Raw genomic sequence first — 17,306 nt, forward strand, 5'->3', positions numbered from 1 at the left:
AAAATGGATGGCTACTAAACTTCCACGTAACTCCCAAACTTAAAATTGAAATTCAATCGGAAAAAATAATATTTTTTTGAAATATCTTTTCTTGAAGTTTATAGAATTTTTTCCTTTACAACCATGAAGAAGCTTCGGACCCTTAGTGAAGGTGAAATCCTTATTAACTCGGTAAGGCTAGTCGGACTCTTCAAAAATAAGTAATGATGTTGGACATTTGTCTAACACAGTTGCATTATACTAATTATTCTTGGAGTCATGGTGAAGTAACATTGAAATTGACATCTTTTCACACATTGGTGTGCAAATAACTGTAGATACTTCTCACTCATATCTTGATGAAAAGCGTTCTGTACAGACATCCACATCAGCAATGTGTGAAACGATGTACATTTCAATGTTACTTCAGCATTTTCCTTATTTTTATTCCTGTGTAATCAAAGTGGGATTCACTTAACTGCGGTTTGGCCGAGAAGAAAAACCCGCCGCTGTAACTGTTACCAAACCGCGAAGCGAGGGCCCACAGTCAAACAAATCAGAAGAGACAGTTGTGAGCCGAAGCCGGCGCACCACAAGCGTTGGCGAGCCGCTGCATACGTGGAGAATCTGACGTCACGAATGACGTGTAATAATGTCCTCATTTTCGCCCCAACGCATCGCCACGCGACGATCCCGAACCATCGAGCCGAATATTCGAGCCGCCAACTTTTCCTAAACCATCGATCAGTTGCTTGACTTAACGTGGGCTCCTTTTTTCTGTTAACGTAGGCCTCTTGTTCTTAATTCCACCCATTTTGTCCACTCGCTTATTTTCACCTCTCTTCATTTTTGCCGGCATTCGAAACCCTAAAAGTTTCTTCTTTATCTCCAACTCCTTCGACAGGGGTTGTTATAGTTTCGGCTGGCGAATTAACGATTTTAAGGTATTTTCAGATCTTTCTCAATCGAAATTGTTCGGTTTTTGTGTTGGAATCGGTGTGTTTTGGTGAAAAATCTTATCTTTTGATGTTAAATTTGTGCGAAATGCTTCTTTGTCGATCAAAATGGTGGAGATTTAAGCTTTTTCGATTCTGAATTTGTTTCTGAAGTGTCTCTCTCTCTCTCAATGTTCTTTGTTTCTTCGATTTTTATTGAATTTCCGAGTATTGATGTATTCGAGTACGCCGTACGCGCTTTGATGGGTTTTTAATTGATTTGTGGGGATAGGTGTGTGATTTCAATGTGATTAAGCTTAAAAAGTAACTTTTTTTCATCTTCTTTAAAATCTGATTGAAATTAGAAGTTTTAGCTTATGGGATTCCTTATCTGTTGTGATAAAGACCGTTTTGAGATTGAACTATGAGGTTTTATTTAGGAAAGCAGGTTGATTCTATATGGGATTTCATCACCGACTATCATAGCTTGTGTTTATTAGGAATTACTTTTTCTCAATTTATAGTGGAGTATGTGTTTTGTTGTTTTTATTTGATTTATTGAGAAAGATGTGTGATTTCATGCGACTAAGCGGAAAATTGAATCTTAGTGAGACCAAGTTTTAAGTTCTGAAATCCATGAATCTATGGTGCAGAAAGTTTTAAGCTTGAATTATGAGGATTTATTAAGGACAATAGGGTTAATCAATCTCGATTTTTCCGAACACCATGGTTGGTTTCTGTGCTCCATGAATCTGTCAGGGCTTTTGTGTTTTGGTTGATAAGGAATTCTTATTTTGTTCTTGTTTATTTGGAAGCAACTTATTGAATGATTTTTATAACCCCTACTTATTTGCTGTATTGGACCCTGGATAATTTTTTTTTATATTGGACCCTGTATAATTGCATTGAATTCGGACTCTTGTTGGTATTATTCATACCTGTAGTTAAAAAGTTTCAGACTTTGTTGTTTCTTAGTTTCCGACTTGTATGGTGCTAGGGGGGAATACACGTGCAATGCACATATTTCTTAAGCATTAATTTTTTTATGCACAATTGATAATGGTTAAGTGAGTTCCCATTTCGTGAAGACTAAGTATTTGTTGGATATATTTAACTTTTTATTATTTTTTACTACTATATTTGTTGTCAACCGACTCTTCCAAGGATTATTGTGTTTGATCATTTGGTGCTTCCCCTCCAAAACAGTTCTTCTCTGTTTGTCAAGATCAGTTCTTTGTAGCTTTTCTGAATCCGAGTTTGGGTTTTGGATCCTCTGCCTTCAAGAGCACGTTATCTATGTGGCTTATTGTTATGCTAGTTTCTGAGTTGATTTCAATCAGTATGCAAACACAGATGATGAACTTGGTTCCTCATCATCACTGAACCTTACTACTATGTTGTACTCATGTCTCACCAACTCATCAAGACAGATCATTAAGTTAATCTCTCATTTCTTGAATTATGCATCAATGAAAAATAAAATCAACTCGAGCTCTTATTTCCGAACTGTTAACCTTAATTCTCCTAGCAAACCAGGCGCTAGATCTATATTAGGATGTGGTGATCCTATGGCCAGTCTTATTATTTTGTGGCCCATCCAAGAGGGTTGATGGGTCCATACTGAATATTTGCTAGATCACATGCATAGAATGGAACGTGGGTTCATCGAGGACGAACTTGAAGTCTATTCAAAGTTCTTACATATCAATATATCATGGTGGTTGAGATGGCCAAACATTTATGGTTAACTGGACCCAAATATTGTGGCATTCTGTGCTTTTGTCTCACTGACAACCCACTTCCCGACCATGTCTTTCCCGTTAGAATTTTTTTATATGAACACGGATCAATACCAACATGTCTAATGCGTTTTGTGTCCTCATCTCACCCATAAGAAAAAATTTAATATGAACATGGATATCAAACTTTGATACCAAAATCCCTAAAAGTACCAACCACATGACACACTCGTCATCCCAATGAAAACATGGGATGTTGGGCTGACATCTTACTAGGCCTACACAACAGAGATAATATTCATTGGTGATTTCTAACCACTGATTGGAGTTCTCCAAAAAATGTTCAGTTCCAATAGCTAGGTTCCACCCTTAATTCAATGGCTAAAGACATCATCGCTGATTTTTGACATGAAAAGCTGCCAAGGTGTGACTCATGGCATTTTGGGATGCCCATATCAAAGCTTTTGAAACTTTTGACTTTTGTCTGTATTAACGTCAGATTACACCTTTAACCATCACCCCCTATCTCTTCCTTTTGGTTTTTTTTTCCCCAACACTCGATGGAACACCGAACTAAAAAATCCTGAGAAATGGTTTTTGTGGGATTTAATTTCTTTTGAAAATGCTCTTCAAATTAAAAACAGCTTTTCCTGAACCTAATGCAGCCAAAGTAGATCTATTGTTTCTTATGCCATTTCAAGTTGATCTAGGGTGATGAGACCGTAAACCTGGGTTCAATTCTCGGGATCACCGAGTTACAGTCTTGCCAATAAAAAAAAGGTTATGCTAAAGAGTGTATTTTGGGGTTCATTTGTTCAAGATCTTTGCTTCTATTTGAAACCTTGATGTTTTAAGCTCCAGCCTAACATTTTATTTCTCTAATCATGTGATTTATAATGGAACAGGATGGTCTATTGCAGTGATGTTATTGTGAACAGTACTATATCGTTAGAACTGCCTGCTTTTGCTTGATTTGATCAAGTTCATTTCGAGTTTTCTCAGAAAATGGATCGCTGTGATACATCTGGATTTGTTAGTGGGGGTACGATTGGGAAGTACTCGTTTGAAGAACTCTAACTGTAGTTTTGTATATTCTACTTTCTACGTGCCGGAAGTCAGGCAGATTGTAATTTTACACTCAGAGTTGTTTTTGGATAAGAGATCTGCAGTGAAATAGTTCATGGACACCAGTGAAACCAGATTTCTGCGTTCGGGTTTCTCTGTTGCCATCCCTTCATCAAATGCGTTTGGGAATCTGAGCAACATCATGCAAGTTGGCAGATCTGGAGCTGATTATTGCACCGATACCATTCTGCGGCTTGATTCCCCTGGTGCTTCTTTCCCATACTTGTCCACCTCGAAAGGAATCAAGAGGAAATGGAGTTTCATTGATGGATCCAGGGGCCCAAAAGATGACTCCTCGTTGGCTCTTGGGCTAGGCCGTTCACAGAGTTCCTCGGACAGTAAGGGGAGTTCAGCAACTGCTTGCACGACCATTTCTTCAGCGAAAGAAACCGAGGAAGAGTCTTCAATGGATCTCAGTTTGGATTTTGATCTCCATCTTGGTAGTGAGAAGACCACCAACCCAGTGAAATCTATCAATGCGACTCCAAAAGCACTAGAAGTGAAACACAAGTTTGACCTTGAATTAAGTCTCTCAACAGGGCCCGCTGAATCGGATGTTACCAGTGTTTCTTTGGGGTCGACCATACTTCGTAATAACTCAGAGATGCCGTTGATGGCCAGCACAGTCCCACTTGTAGATGAAGGGTCAACCTCATCCCGCTGGAAACTAGGTAGTGCTGTACCTCCATTTTGTACTCTGCATAATACAGAGACGAGCTTCATACTTGATCAGATTTCCTCCAAAACCAATCCAGTACCCATTTTTCCAGATTTATCACCAACCGTGGCCATGTTGGAAAGCTCAGTCACCTGTACTTCTGGGCTTCCTCAACCGCAGCAACGCAGCTTTAATGCAAAGACATGTCAGTTCAAGGGATGTGGAAAGGGAGCCAGAGGTGCTTCTGGTTTCTGTATCGCCCATGGTGGGGGACGGAGGTGTCAGAGAACCGGCTGCCACAAAGGAGCCGAGGGTAGAACCGTGTACTGCAAGGCCCATGGTGGAGGTCGGCGGTGCCAACATCTTGGGTGCACGAAGAGTGCTGAAGGCCGCACAGACTACTGTATTGCCCATGGTGGTGGTAGACGATGCAGTCATGAGGGCTGCACCCGAGCTGCAAGAGGGAAATCCGGTTTATGTATTCGGCATGGAGGCGGCAAAAGGTGCCAGAAAGAAAATTGCACAAAGAGTGCAGAAGGCTTCTCTGGTCTCTGCATCTCTCATGGAGGTGGTCGGCGCTGCCGCTTTCCAGAATGCACCAAAGGGGCACAAGGTAGCACTAAGTTCTGCAAGGCTCATGGTGGGGGCAAGAGGTGCACAGTTCCTGGGTGCACTAAGGGTGCTGAAGGAAGCACACCTTTCTGTAAGGGACACGGTGGAGGAAAGAGGTGTTCATACCAAGGTGGTGTCTGCCCTAAAAGTGTGCATGGAGGTACTCCTTTCTGTGTGGCGCATGGAGGTGGCAAGAGATGTGCTGTACCAGAGTGTACCAAGAGTGCGAGGGGGAGGACGGATTTCTGTGTTCGTCATGGTGGGGGTAAGAGGTGCAAGTTCGAAGGATGTGGGAAGAGCGCTCAAGGCAGCACCGATTTCTGCAAGGCACACGGTGGAGGTAAGCGGTGCTCCTGGGGTCAGCTGGGATCGGAGTTTGGCAGCCAAGCCGTTGCTGCTTGTGACAGATTCGCTAGAGGGAAGACTGGCCTCTGTGCTGCCCACAGTGCCTTGGTGCAAGACAAGCGTGTTCATGGGGGTGGCACCTTGGTACCTACTGTCCAGGATCCAGAACCTAGTAAACCTGAGAAGATGAAAGAAATCATCACTGTTGAAGATATGCATGTGGATGTCACCGTTGGAGACAAATTTGTAGGTTGGAATGGTTTTAATTCAAGGAGATGTGAAGCCCCAGCGAAAGCAGGTTCAACTTTGGGTCCAGTTTCAGTTCCCGAAGGTAGGGTGCACGGGGGAAGGCTGATGGCAATGCTTGCAGGCGGTACAAGTTTGGGCCGAAGCAGTGAGAATAAGGTTTTGGGTGACCCATCTGAGCCAAGATCTTATATGATGCCCCACAACTGGATGTAAGTAGAACTTGTAAGGTTTCGTCTCTCGTGTTTGATTTGTCATTGACAGAGCTGCTCTTCTGCTTGTCTAGGTCTTGTGTTTCTAGTTAGTTTAATGGTTTGCAGTTTTTTTTTTTCTTCTCATTCATTAATTTATTTTGGGTTAGAACTTAAAAACTGATTGGTTTGATACCCTTGTGAAAGAATAAGGGGAAAGCATGATAAGGCTTCTTGTTAGGGTAATTAGGGTTTTCTCCACCTGTAAATTCTTATCCTATTATGTGCAGGTCATTGTGAATATTAAATGGTTTTAGTTTCACTTTTGACTCTGCTAGTCGTCTTGTTATATGTTATAACGAGGTGGTCACTAGAATTACATCGTGTGTGAAAGTGCTTAGTTATAATGCGTTTGATTTACTGATTGAGAGCCACCCACTTCTTTGATTCTTAGGAAGCCGAAGAATAACAGTTGCACCATGTCTCATTTCGTCCTCTTGTTTCATATTTATTAGATTATGTTCTGGATTTCAGCTCTTCGATAGTTGGCCCAAAACCCTTATAGGGGTACGGGCGATCAAACAATTTTGCAATTTGTTGGTAATTTGCCCTTAGATTTCTTAAGCAAAAGAAGGCTTAGTCCCAACATCTGATCTTTTATTGGAATCTTTTTGGATGGCAAACTGTCCAAAAACTCTATTTGAATCGACCTAGGAATGTACATTAATAGGCCTCATTAAACGTGTTTCTTAACTGCATGGTTTTGGTTTGCATTGCTTGTCCATGGATTTGGCGTCAGGATTGCAGATGTAAAAAAATTATGTCAAATCCCTTCACATGGATCCAAATTTGTTCTTGATGGGCATTGCAGATATGATAAAAATCCCAGAAGTCAGCTTGGATATCAAAATATTCTCCTTTGAAATTCATTCCAGATGAACACTTCCCCAATCCTCCTATTAGAAGAATTTATCACAAAAGTGAATTTGAGCATTGCCTCCAGAGCCCCTCTTTTCTGGTGGTACAATAAAAAAAATACAGAATTTTCTAGTGACGAGTTCGATAATTTCCAGTAAATCTTAAAGAGAGCTGCTATTGGCACCCTGACTTTTACTTATTACACCCCAATTTCTTAAATTATTTATCACCCCAATTAAATATTAAGACACACTATTCAAACAATACTACAAAGATTTGGTTCAAGTTATTAATTGACATTACAGAACATTGCAATACTCATCCAAACAAATCAGTAGCTGTTTACAATTAGTATTAGGCTCATATAAAATCCTAAACCTACAAATAGAAATCTCACACACACACACACAGCGAGAGATTATTGGCACCCAGCGTTTATTTAATATCAATCATTCACTTTTTTCTTTTTCTTTTTTTAAGGGGTGTAACAAGTAAAAGTTGGGGTGCCAATAGCAGCCCTCATCTTAAGATGCTCTCACAAGCGAGGAAGAGTTCAAAACTAATGCTAACATATTCATTATAAATAAAGAAATTATAGAAACCAAACGATGTAAACATAACAAGGGAGAAACTTGTCCATGGAGCATGATTGTGCAGATACAACAAAAAATTGATAATGTTTCAGAACTTATTCTGGGTTTCACACTTTCCTGACTTGGATATTGTGAGTGGATTGGAACCGCCAGATGGGCTGCTTGCCGCTCTGAACAAGAACCACCTCTTGTCCTTCCTTTACCATCCCTTGCTTCTGAAAAAAAAAAAAAAATCCTATTATGATTATTATAACAAAATTATACAAATATTCCTTAGAGCTATGTAACAGAGACATGGGCTTTTGTCAGTGTTCGAGAATGATGCGACGTGTTAAGACACATCCATCCCCACAAACTGGTTATCATAGCAAATTAATGCCAAGTTTATTCTGTGTGTAGAGATAATTTTTTTCGTATGAAATCAATTTCAATTACAAAATATAAGTAAATTTTTTTTCGGATAAACTAACACGTATTAAAATCATCCCAGACTATATCTAATGAAAACAAAACATATGACGTTAAATATTTTGGGAGCTCCTTAAAAAAAAAATGTGTATTATCAAGTTATAATAGTTTGATTATTGAGGAAAGTGTTGTAATTTTATAGATTACAATTTTGTTATATCATTTGGATTGTTGTGTTAAAAGAGGAAACACAAATCATTCCTTTAGTAGCCTAATAAAATGACCCGCAATTAAATCTCATGCCCTGTCACTCCTATGTTCCCACATTTATTGTGGGCCTCGTAAGTATGCACTACGCCCTCATGGTATCAACACCAACAAACCTTACCAACTTAACAAGATGGCACCTTCAACTAGATATCTTAGCCTTCACATCTAGAACTAGAACTTATATGGTTAGAATCAGATGCCTAACCCTGACTGAACCACCACACCAAAAGAGTCCAGGTCAATCCAACCACTTAATGGGAACACATTCACAATCATAGACAAATAGGGGATTGAATGGTATGTAATTTTTCCCCTTTCGTAGTAGGGGTCATCTCGACTGCATTCTCTTTTTGGTGAACTAATAAATTATCTTTATTCATAATATATATAAAAAATGGGTCAGATTTTGGATCAATGTGACTCCGAACACATCAACAATCCAATCTTATGTGTTATAGAACAAGCCTCAGGCTCACTAGATCCGCGCAGGTGTTGCTTTACCCAAAACATGGATTTGGTCAGGTCTAGTTACATTGATCCATAGCCCGGGATGGACCCATTATAGTCCCTATGAAGAAGAATATGAAAGAAAAATTCGCTTTAGTTACCTGCAACAAAGATAAGGCAGTTGTGAAGGTTTCTTCAGCATCATTTGAGAAGGGCATATATATTGGGCACACTCCTTGGTACAATGCCAGTCTCTGTCTTACTCTCTCCCTGCATGGCCATCAAGATCTAAGTGGTCAATCCATTTAAGAAATTTATATACTTGATCCAAACTGAAAAAGAATTACATTCTTAAAAAGTCGTCCCTGGATTGGCATAAATGATTGACACTCACTCATTTGTAAAAGCAAATATAGTGCCAGAAGGTCGATAATGGCTTAGTAAGATTGCCATGAAACCAGTTCTGGTGAAGACTACAACAGAGGTGCCAATAGTGTTGGCCATCATGGCTGCATGAAATGCAAATAATTCGCTCATATGGTTCTGCAAAACACAGAAGGTTCCTGTAAGCATTCCAAGTCACTGCAGCATAAGGAATAATTAATTAAATGATACTATGTGACCTTGAAGGCCTGGCTAAGGCTTGGAGTTTTTCCGTCTCCAATCATGGTTGCTTCAGTCCTCAAAGAAACTGTATGCATAACCTTGACTGCTTTCAAAGGGAACCTGCATGGCGTGAGATGAGTTTTTTTTTCGGTAGTATGTGAAGGTAAAATTATCTTACTCAAACAAACAATGTCTTTAAAAAGTTTGACAGCGTTGAAAGGAATCACAGATGATACTAAAAATACAAATTCTAAGCAGTCGATCAAGGTTTATCTTTTAGTCCTTGATAACAAAATATTAATGCCAATTTTTTACAGCTAGCAGTGTTCGATCTACGAAGTGGTTTATCAAGGATAACTAAATATGAAATAGTAGTTTTGATCAGTAACAAAATAAACTTCTTAATTGGCATACACTCGTACCCAATATTTTAGGATAAGGCTATGATGATTGACGTACACTTTTACTATTTCTCTAAAGTCTTGGTCTCAACGTACATCTTGGTCAGTTGAAACAACAAGATATCTCGAGCGTGAGAGTAATAGACAAACTGAGACAATGGCAAGACAAATCAAGAGAAACCTTTAATAACTCATCTCCTATGCCAAATTCAACCTGACAAGTTGCAAACCACAAGATTAATGAACTCTGTGGTCCATTCAATCACCAAATGTGTGACAGGACTTTTACAACAGCTTGGATCGGTTTTTGACACCGAAGACTTCATAAGGTGGGTCTAACCACCCTTGCATTGCACCACTTGTACATGATAACCTTCCAAATAATCCTCGATGAAGTACTTAAGTGTAGGAAAATAAATAAGAACTTACTTCCCATGGGCAGTTTCTCCAGAGAGCATAACTGCATCGGCACCATCATGGACTGCTATGGCAATGTCTGACACCTCTGCTCGGGTAGGTGTAGGATGAACAATCATGCTTTCCAGCATATTGGTTGCCACAATAACAGCTTTCCCCATGCTACGACACATCCTAATAATCTCTTCCTGCAAGAAGCGCGGCAAGTACAAGTTTTATTTTCCAGAATATGCCTCTAAGTAGGCTCTGAAAAAAAAAGAAGAAAGATCGACATTGATCAAGCTATATGTCTCTTGCGAATAATATATGGTCCCTCTTCTAACAGAAATGAGAAATCTACCTGCAACAATGGGACCTCCTCAATAGGAAGCTCAGCCCCGAGATCTCCCCTCGCAACCATAGCCTACAAGAATTATTATATATGACCAGGAAAAGAGTCACGTACCTTCAGCCGAGAAATCCAAAATATTTCCTTTCTAGTAGAAAAGCACACCATATGTCAAGATCTAACAAGTTCATGAGCTTAGATAGTTGGTTGGACACATTGCAAAGCAACTTTAAGGTCATGGGTTCAAGTCCAGTGTACCCATAAAATATTTTTTTTCTAACAAGGTCATACCAGACTGCCTAAGAGATGACAAAGGTCATAAATTAAACCAACTAGATGATTATAAGAAGCTTATCATTAGAGTCTTTACTAGATCTTTGCTATCTCTCTTTCCCAAGCATTGAATGGAAGCCTTTGATCGGGTGGTTTCAATCTCAATCAGGCTGACTTTCGCCAAAGTGATCTTTCAAATTATGATTGTGAACCAAAAAATGGTGGGTCCAACCACCACCACCACTACTGAATTTATTCAAAGTGCATGATTGTGGCCAAATGTCGGGGCAAGAGATGGCTGATGATGATAATGATGTATGGACTCAGACCCCATTCTATTTCCATTAGACTGGTAAAAGCAAAAGTGGTAGGCGTGAACAATACAAGCAATCCACATAAAACGTTCTTGCTTAATGAAGTGATAAAATGAGTTCACCATTTACACGAAGATAATGCAAAAGCATAGTCAAAATCCTACTAGAAGAAAGAAAGTACCTAAAATAAAAGAAAATTTTAGCTTTGTAAACTGACAGTTTAGATGGGAAAACATTTAAGTACCAAAATGAAGACCTAAATGCTTCTAGAAATGTTATAACTTTTTTTTTAATTGGAAAAATGGACTTGAACTCACACCCTTAAGGTTTTTTGATAGTATGTCAATCATTTGAGCTATGGGCCCAAGCCTCTAGCAGTGTTATTATCCTAGGACATGCAATTTGAATCCTATGATTCAAAGCAAATCTTAAACCAAATGATTTAAATCCTTTCAAATTAAAGCATATATTTATGTGGAAATCTTACAATTCAAATACGATTTATGATTCAAATCTCACAACTTGAAAACAAAAAAAAAGAGGGGCATATTTTGAAAGCAATGACTCCTATGTTTTTCTTTTTTAGTTTTTATTTAACCTTGAACACTATAATATATATATATATATATTAGGTGTATTTAATAATCACCTAGCATCACCTCCCACGAAAGATAACAAATGCATGTCTGTGCCAACAATTTGAAAGACAAGTATTGGGGATGCTGATGAGAGATCACACTCGTTTACTTTTCCTAATACCTATGAAGTGATGATTCATGGTTTTGATTTTTCATTTTTGAGAAAAGATCTCAAGGATAATTCCCAAACCATTGGATTTTGTATTTACATGATCATGTGTGATTTCTTGAATCAATTGGAACACCCAATCTGTATGTATATAAATATTGATAAGAAGATTTTATCCCAAACTGATTTGAATCGTACATACAATTTTACAATGCAATTCAATTTTGAGAAAATTGATTGGTAACACTCAAAACATGTTGGATGTATTTTCCTATTTACTAATCATTTCTTAAATATGATATAAAAGTATTAGATATCAGCTAAGGAACCCCCAACCCTTCTAAAAAGTAGCGTACAAGCATGGGAGAGAATTCTAGTTCAAGATTCAACAATTCAATTATATTCAAAATAACATCTAACAGAGTAGAAGTTCACTAAATTATTCAACAAAGCATCAATGTCTTAACATATCAATTGAAATCAACTAAATGCATTGCAAACAATTTGTATACATTTTGTAACTTATCTACTACATGTTAAATATAGCAGGCTGAAGCAATATGAGAATGGCGAAACAAAGATTCAGATGATCACCCACCCCATCAGATGCAGTTATAATTGAATGGAGATTTGGAATCGAGTCTGCACTTTCAATTTTCACAATGACATGTATATCTGCGCCACAGCCTGCAAAAAGATGATGGGAGGACCTATAATTGATAAGGCGTGAAGCATAATATCGACTAAAAAATGTATTTTAGATCTAAAAACTCAAATGTCAAACAAAAATTGTGTTGGATATTTACTTTGTAGATAATCCTTCAATTCATGGACCACTTTTTCATCTTTAACAAAGGAAACAGCATAAAAATCTACTTTATTATCTACCCCAAACTTGATATCATCCCAATCTTTTTCTGCAGCAAACCAAATAAAATGATTATCGGCAAATGTGGAAAATATAAATTTACTCATTTGATAAAAGAGATTATATTGAGAAAGAAGTAAGAAAACAAATGTAATTTCATAGATATTGTGGAGGGTATAATTTGGTGCTCCAAGATCCTACCAGTGATTGACGGCAGTGTAGCACTTTTCCCTCGAACATTCAGATGCCGTCTAGACTTGAGCTCCCCTCCATCAACGACTTCACATTTCACCGAGTCTTGTGTCTTGGACTTCACCATTAATGACATCATTCCACCTAAAGAAACAAATTTAGCATCAGTTGGACTAAATCACCACAGCAGGAAAAACGGATGCACGCTCTACTGCTCTCCAAAAAACCCTCTCGACCTCTTAAAAAAAAAAGGAAAGGCGAGATTCGATACGAAAAGATATGCTGCTTCTCGCGATTATAGATAGAGAGCTCATATTACATTGACCCTCGGCTTTTAAAGGCAGGGCAGGCGGAACTATCTATAACGAGCTCTTTAAGGATAGAGAGCTCATGGTTTTTTTAAAGAGCCTACCTATCCAGTTGTTATCATTTAGAAGCTATGTCCATCTACGTCTATCTATCTCTGTCTATTCCTTATTTTGGGGCCTTGCCCTAGGCCCAGATAGGAGAGCTCATATTACATTGACCCTTACTTAAACATGAAACTAATTAGATCCACAAAGAAAAAAGGAAGTGACTTAGACAAAAAGAGAAGTGACTTGGACAAAAAGAAACAAAGTGATAAGCATTTGAGCCTTTGATCCCACAAAGTGGATGTAAGTCCCCTGGATCGCAGGGCTCATGTAGCAAAGGGATCCTAGAGAAATCTAATAATCCCAATTCAGGGCCAGCCAGATCGTGTGTCACTGAAGCCGGTCAACCATGAAAGGGCTAACAATTCTTATTTTCATCAAATCTTGGTTGAAAAGCTGAATTCATGAGTATGGTGGAGGACCAAGAAAGCACCCGACCCTGTACATCTGTAACTGTCACAATGGTCTTGTTGAAACTTGCTTGAACATGAATAACTCCCTTTGGTATTCTACGTCCATTCTTACGTGAACCAATACGTCCATTCTAGTTAGCAATCCCTACTTTCTTTCTTCCTCTCATTAGGAATCGCGATATCCGAAACTGAGATATCTAGTCATCTTAAAAACTTAACCTTGCTGCGAAGAGAGAGCTGAGCTAGCTATAGCAATAGCTAAGCTCTTACCCACTCCGGGGGACTGAATCGAGGCAGCTAGCAGGGCAGGCATTGCTTGGTTCATGTTTCAAGAAGTTTTGATATTTGCTATCTCATTGAAAAAGGTTTTGGAGCCCCCAGAAATTATGTTGGAGTTATCTGCCTTGGATTCAATTCTAGCTTGAAACATATAATTTCAACTCACTCAAATACAACACAAGATAAAAAATCTTGGGCCACTAATTATGAGGCTCTCGCGAGATCACTTAAATTATGCTTCTTACGGTCGTATTAGAAAGAAAAACTAAAATATATATTCAATAACAGAAAATATTAACATTTTACACATTAAACTAATGTTATCAAAAGCACTTTTTTTGTGTGATATATATGAGGAAATTAGAAAACAACTTTTGCTAAATATATTTATCCAAAAAAATCAAAATATTTTGAAGAAAAAAGAGAAATTTGCATAAAGGTGTGGAGTTATTGATTAAAAATTTGGGAATTTAGAACAAAAGCTGCATGGATCATGTAGAAATATAAGATGACTATAAAAAGTAGGGGAAAAAACGATGTAGAAAAATTAGCTAGTCCTAGAAGATTTTGAAGACAGACCAAACTAGGAAAATCTCAAATCAATGGTTCCTCTTTCTGCTAGTTAAATCTGAATGATGCCCACGCCATTGATAGTATGCTAGAAATATAAGTATGCCAAATCTTTAGTCTTCTCATCAGGACATCGTAGTAATAGAAATACTTATCTAAGAGAAGGCATTAATGTGTACCATCAACCAGAAGCATATCACCCGCTTCAACATCATTAATAAAATCGTCATAATTTACACTAACACAATTCTCCATTCCAACCCCTCTTTTGATTGTGAAAGTGAATTCCTGGCCAGTTGTTAACATGATTGGCTGTGGTAAGTCACCACTCCTAACCTCGGGGCCCTGTTAACAAAAAATAAAACAAACAAACGGCGAGAAAACAATTGGAAGATAAAAGTTAGAGAGAGAAACTGTGGGCATCCAGCTAAAATACTTTAACTAGATTGATAACTTTCTGATGAGATGTCAGAGAAGAAACTTGCCTTAGTATCGAGCATAATAGCAATGACATTGTCTTTGGATAGTGCATTGTATTCTTTAACTAGATTGATAACTTCCTGATGAGATGCATGGTCTCCATGAGACATATTCAATCGAGCAACATTCATGCCGACCTCAGCTAGTTTCCATATCATTTCCCGCGTGTTGCTAGAAGGACCAATTGTGCAAACAATCTTTGTCTTACTCCTAGCTGTTGGTTTTGAAAATATGCCCACTGTTGTGTCCTCAAGCTGCTGAATGCCCTGGACATATAGAAGTTTCTCCTTTCTAATCAGCAAAAAAATATAAGAACATTTGATTGTGATCATATGCTAGCTGCCTCAACTTGGAGAGTATGCAAATAAATAATATGTGTGCTCTACTAATCAATGCCCGAGTAACACACTTTATCCCAATCCACTCTAATAAAAACGTAGAAATGGATGAGATCAAGGAGGGTACGACTCAAGGTCCAAATGTAGAAGAATCCACCACAAAAATGTTTGTATAAGTCTTGACCTAAGCCCTAATTAACCTTGTACAAGCTGCGATAAGTCTCAAAGGGTGGCTCTGTGTTGGTCACAAATTGTGTCAATTGGCATTTTATTACTAGTGTACAACCATCAATGCCTCAGTGGAAACCAATATAAATCTGTAATGCACCCAATAAGAAACCTAATTACTCCGATACAAGGCCTTACTACAACCATAGTTCAAACTTCAAACTATCATATCGAATCAGAATGTATCAGCTGGTTTACTTGCCAGATTTTGAGCATTTTGATGTGATATATTCATGGAATTAAATGTTTTGGTTGGTGCTTGTTTTTATTGGAATGTTTCAAATGAAACATTTCGATAAAATCCAAAATCAGGAAAAAGAAACAAAAAATATTTAAAAAAAAATGAGATCTTTGCAACAACAACAAAAATGCAATTTTGTTGCATTATTTATCATTAAAATGTTGATTTCAATGGATTTTCGAAATATTTTGGGAATGTTTCATTTATTATCGGTGAATGTTTCAATTTTTTTCCTAGGATGAAACATTACTCTGAGACAACATTTTAAACCTTGACCATATAACTATGAGTCCACCAGTTAGATCCGAGAAGGATAGATAGTTTAACACACAATAGTTTATAAATGCCTAATGGAGAACTTGAGGAATCTAAGATCATAACTTTGATGAGAGAATTCCGCCAACATTTCAAATTCATCCACCAATATCAACTCACGAGCCAAACAGGGCCATTAAAATTAATTATGAAGAAAAAAAATATTTAATCACTGTAACTTAATTTTAAATTCTCTTAGCGACAGAGCTTGTGATTATTCTACTCTTCTATCAAACATAAAAATAAACTAAACATCAACGTCCAAAAAGAAAAAGTACAGCTATTAAACAACACATTTAAAAGAAATTAAATTCTACAGAGGACAAAGAAATAGAATTTCCGTACATATTCGGGCGATATAGGAAGAACTTGAGGCTCAACTCGCGCGGATCTCTTCGCCATGACTGGAACGCAGTGGAAAACTCGATTGATCTTCCGTTCTTTTCTAGCAAAAAACTTCGAAGGAAAACCAGTAGGTTTGAGCTTCTCGACTGGATTCTTAAAAGATCCCGAACATGCAAAGGATCCATGTATGGGTCGACTAGCTACTACTTGCGCCATTGCTGTTAGAAAAGAAGCGAGAACAAATCGGAGAAGAGATCTTGTAGTTGCAGATGATTCTTTCCCTCTCTCTCTCTGTATCTCTATGAAGAAATCTCAGCTAAATTTGGCGGAGTTTCAAAGGAAAGAATAAAGCTTCGTTCTTATCGAAGATAAATGAAGGTTGTGTACGTCTTCTTCAGCCAACTTACACAAAACGGTTAGACATAAGAAAATGGCAATTAAAATTACGAATTTGCCCTCAGTGTTTTTTTCATGTGACGACATTTTCCTTGTTTTTTTTTCTTTGGGTGTGGTTTCTAACTTATGACCTGCACCCTTGACCTCGGTATTTCTCACGGGACCAATGAGAAATGACCTCAATGCCATCGTCTTAAAATTTTAGCTAAAAAAAGATAAAATAAAAAACCCCTTGGCTTTTTCTTTTAAAAAAAGAGAGAGCCATATTCAATCTCATGAGTAAAATATTTTACTCTAATCTTCAATCTTAATAAGATCATATCTATTTTAACTTTCAAGTCAACAAAACAAGATTTTCAGAGAAGTTAAAGGTGATGTTACATTAGATAGATAAACAAATGGTTTTCTACCCGGTATTAAAATGTGGTTGAAGAGTTTGGATGACTATTTTTGGAAAGACAAATTTTAAGGATTTTTTAAGAGATTGAATATGAGGGTCTTTAGGTCAATTATCTTTAGTCTAAAAGAGAAGATTGAGGTCCAGGGGCATGTCATCAATTTGAAGACATAGAAGGCATATGAAATATTCACCAAAATGTGAAAGGGTTTAAGTACAATCCTCGTTACAGACAATACTCCTTGTTATAGATAATACAAGAAAAGTGGCCCCCTCTTT

General features: G+C 37.8%; 2 protein-coding genes across 3 annotated transcripts; one reads left to right on the forward strand and one right to left on the reverse strand.

The window, feature by feature from the left end:
• Positions 1-767: 767 nt before the first annotated feature.
• LOC147407981 (uncharacterized) lies at positions 768-6,156 on the forward strand. The gene is made up of 2 exons (XM_086436794.1): positions 768-923; positions 3,559-6,156. Exon 2 carries the CDS (start codon positions 3,834-3,836, stop codon positions 5,853-5,855), a length of 2,022 nt encoding a protein of 673 aa, XP_086292920.1. The 5' UTR covers positions 768-923; positions 3,559-3,833; the 3' UTR covers positions 5,856-6,156.
• Positions 6,157-7,321: 1,165 nt separating this feature from the next.
• Positions 7,322-16,614, reverse strand: LOC147407982 (plastidial pyruvate kinase 2-like). Of its 2 annotated transcripts, XM_086436796.1 has the most exons (12): positions 16,235-16,613; positions 14,773-15,033; positions 14,467-14,632; positions 12,622-12,756; positions 12,359-12,469; positions 12,151-12,239; positions 10,231-10,293; positions 9,903-10,078; positions 9,090-9,192; positions 8,861-9,009; positions 8,628-8,736; positions 7,322-7,556 (listed from the first exon to the last, which is right to left on the reverse strand). In XM_086436796.1, exons 1-12 carry the CDS (start codon positions 16,448-16,450, stop codon positions 7,449-7,451), a joined length of 1,686 nt encoding a protein of 561 aa, XP_086292922.1. In that variant the 5' UTR covers positions 16,451-16,613; the 3' UTR covers positions 7,322-7,448. The 2 variants fall into 2 exon arrangements, with proteins under 2 accessions (XP_086292922.1, XP_086292923.1); XM_086436797.1 differs by lacking the exon at positions 10,231-10,293 and having other exon boundaries at positions 16,235-16,614.
• Positions 16,615-17,306: the final 692 nt, after the last annotated feature.

The sequence above is a fragment of the Akebia trifoliata genome, chromosome 3 (assembly GCF_017979445.1).
Source record: "Akebia trifoliata isolate Shusen 1 chromosome 3, ASM1797944v1, whole genome shotgun sequence".
NCBI lineage: Eukaryota > Viridiplantae > Streptophyta > Magnoliopsida > Ranunculales > Lardizabalaceae > Akebia > Akebia trifoliata.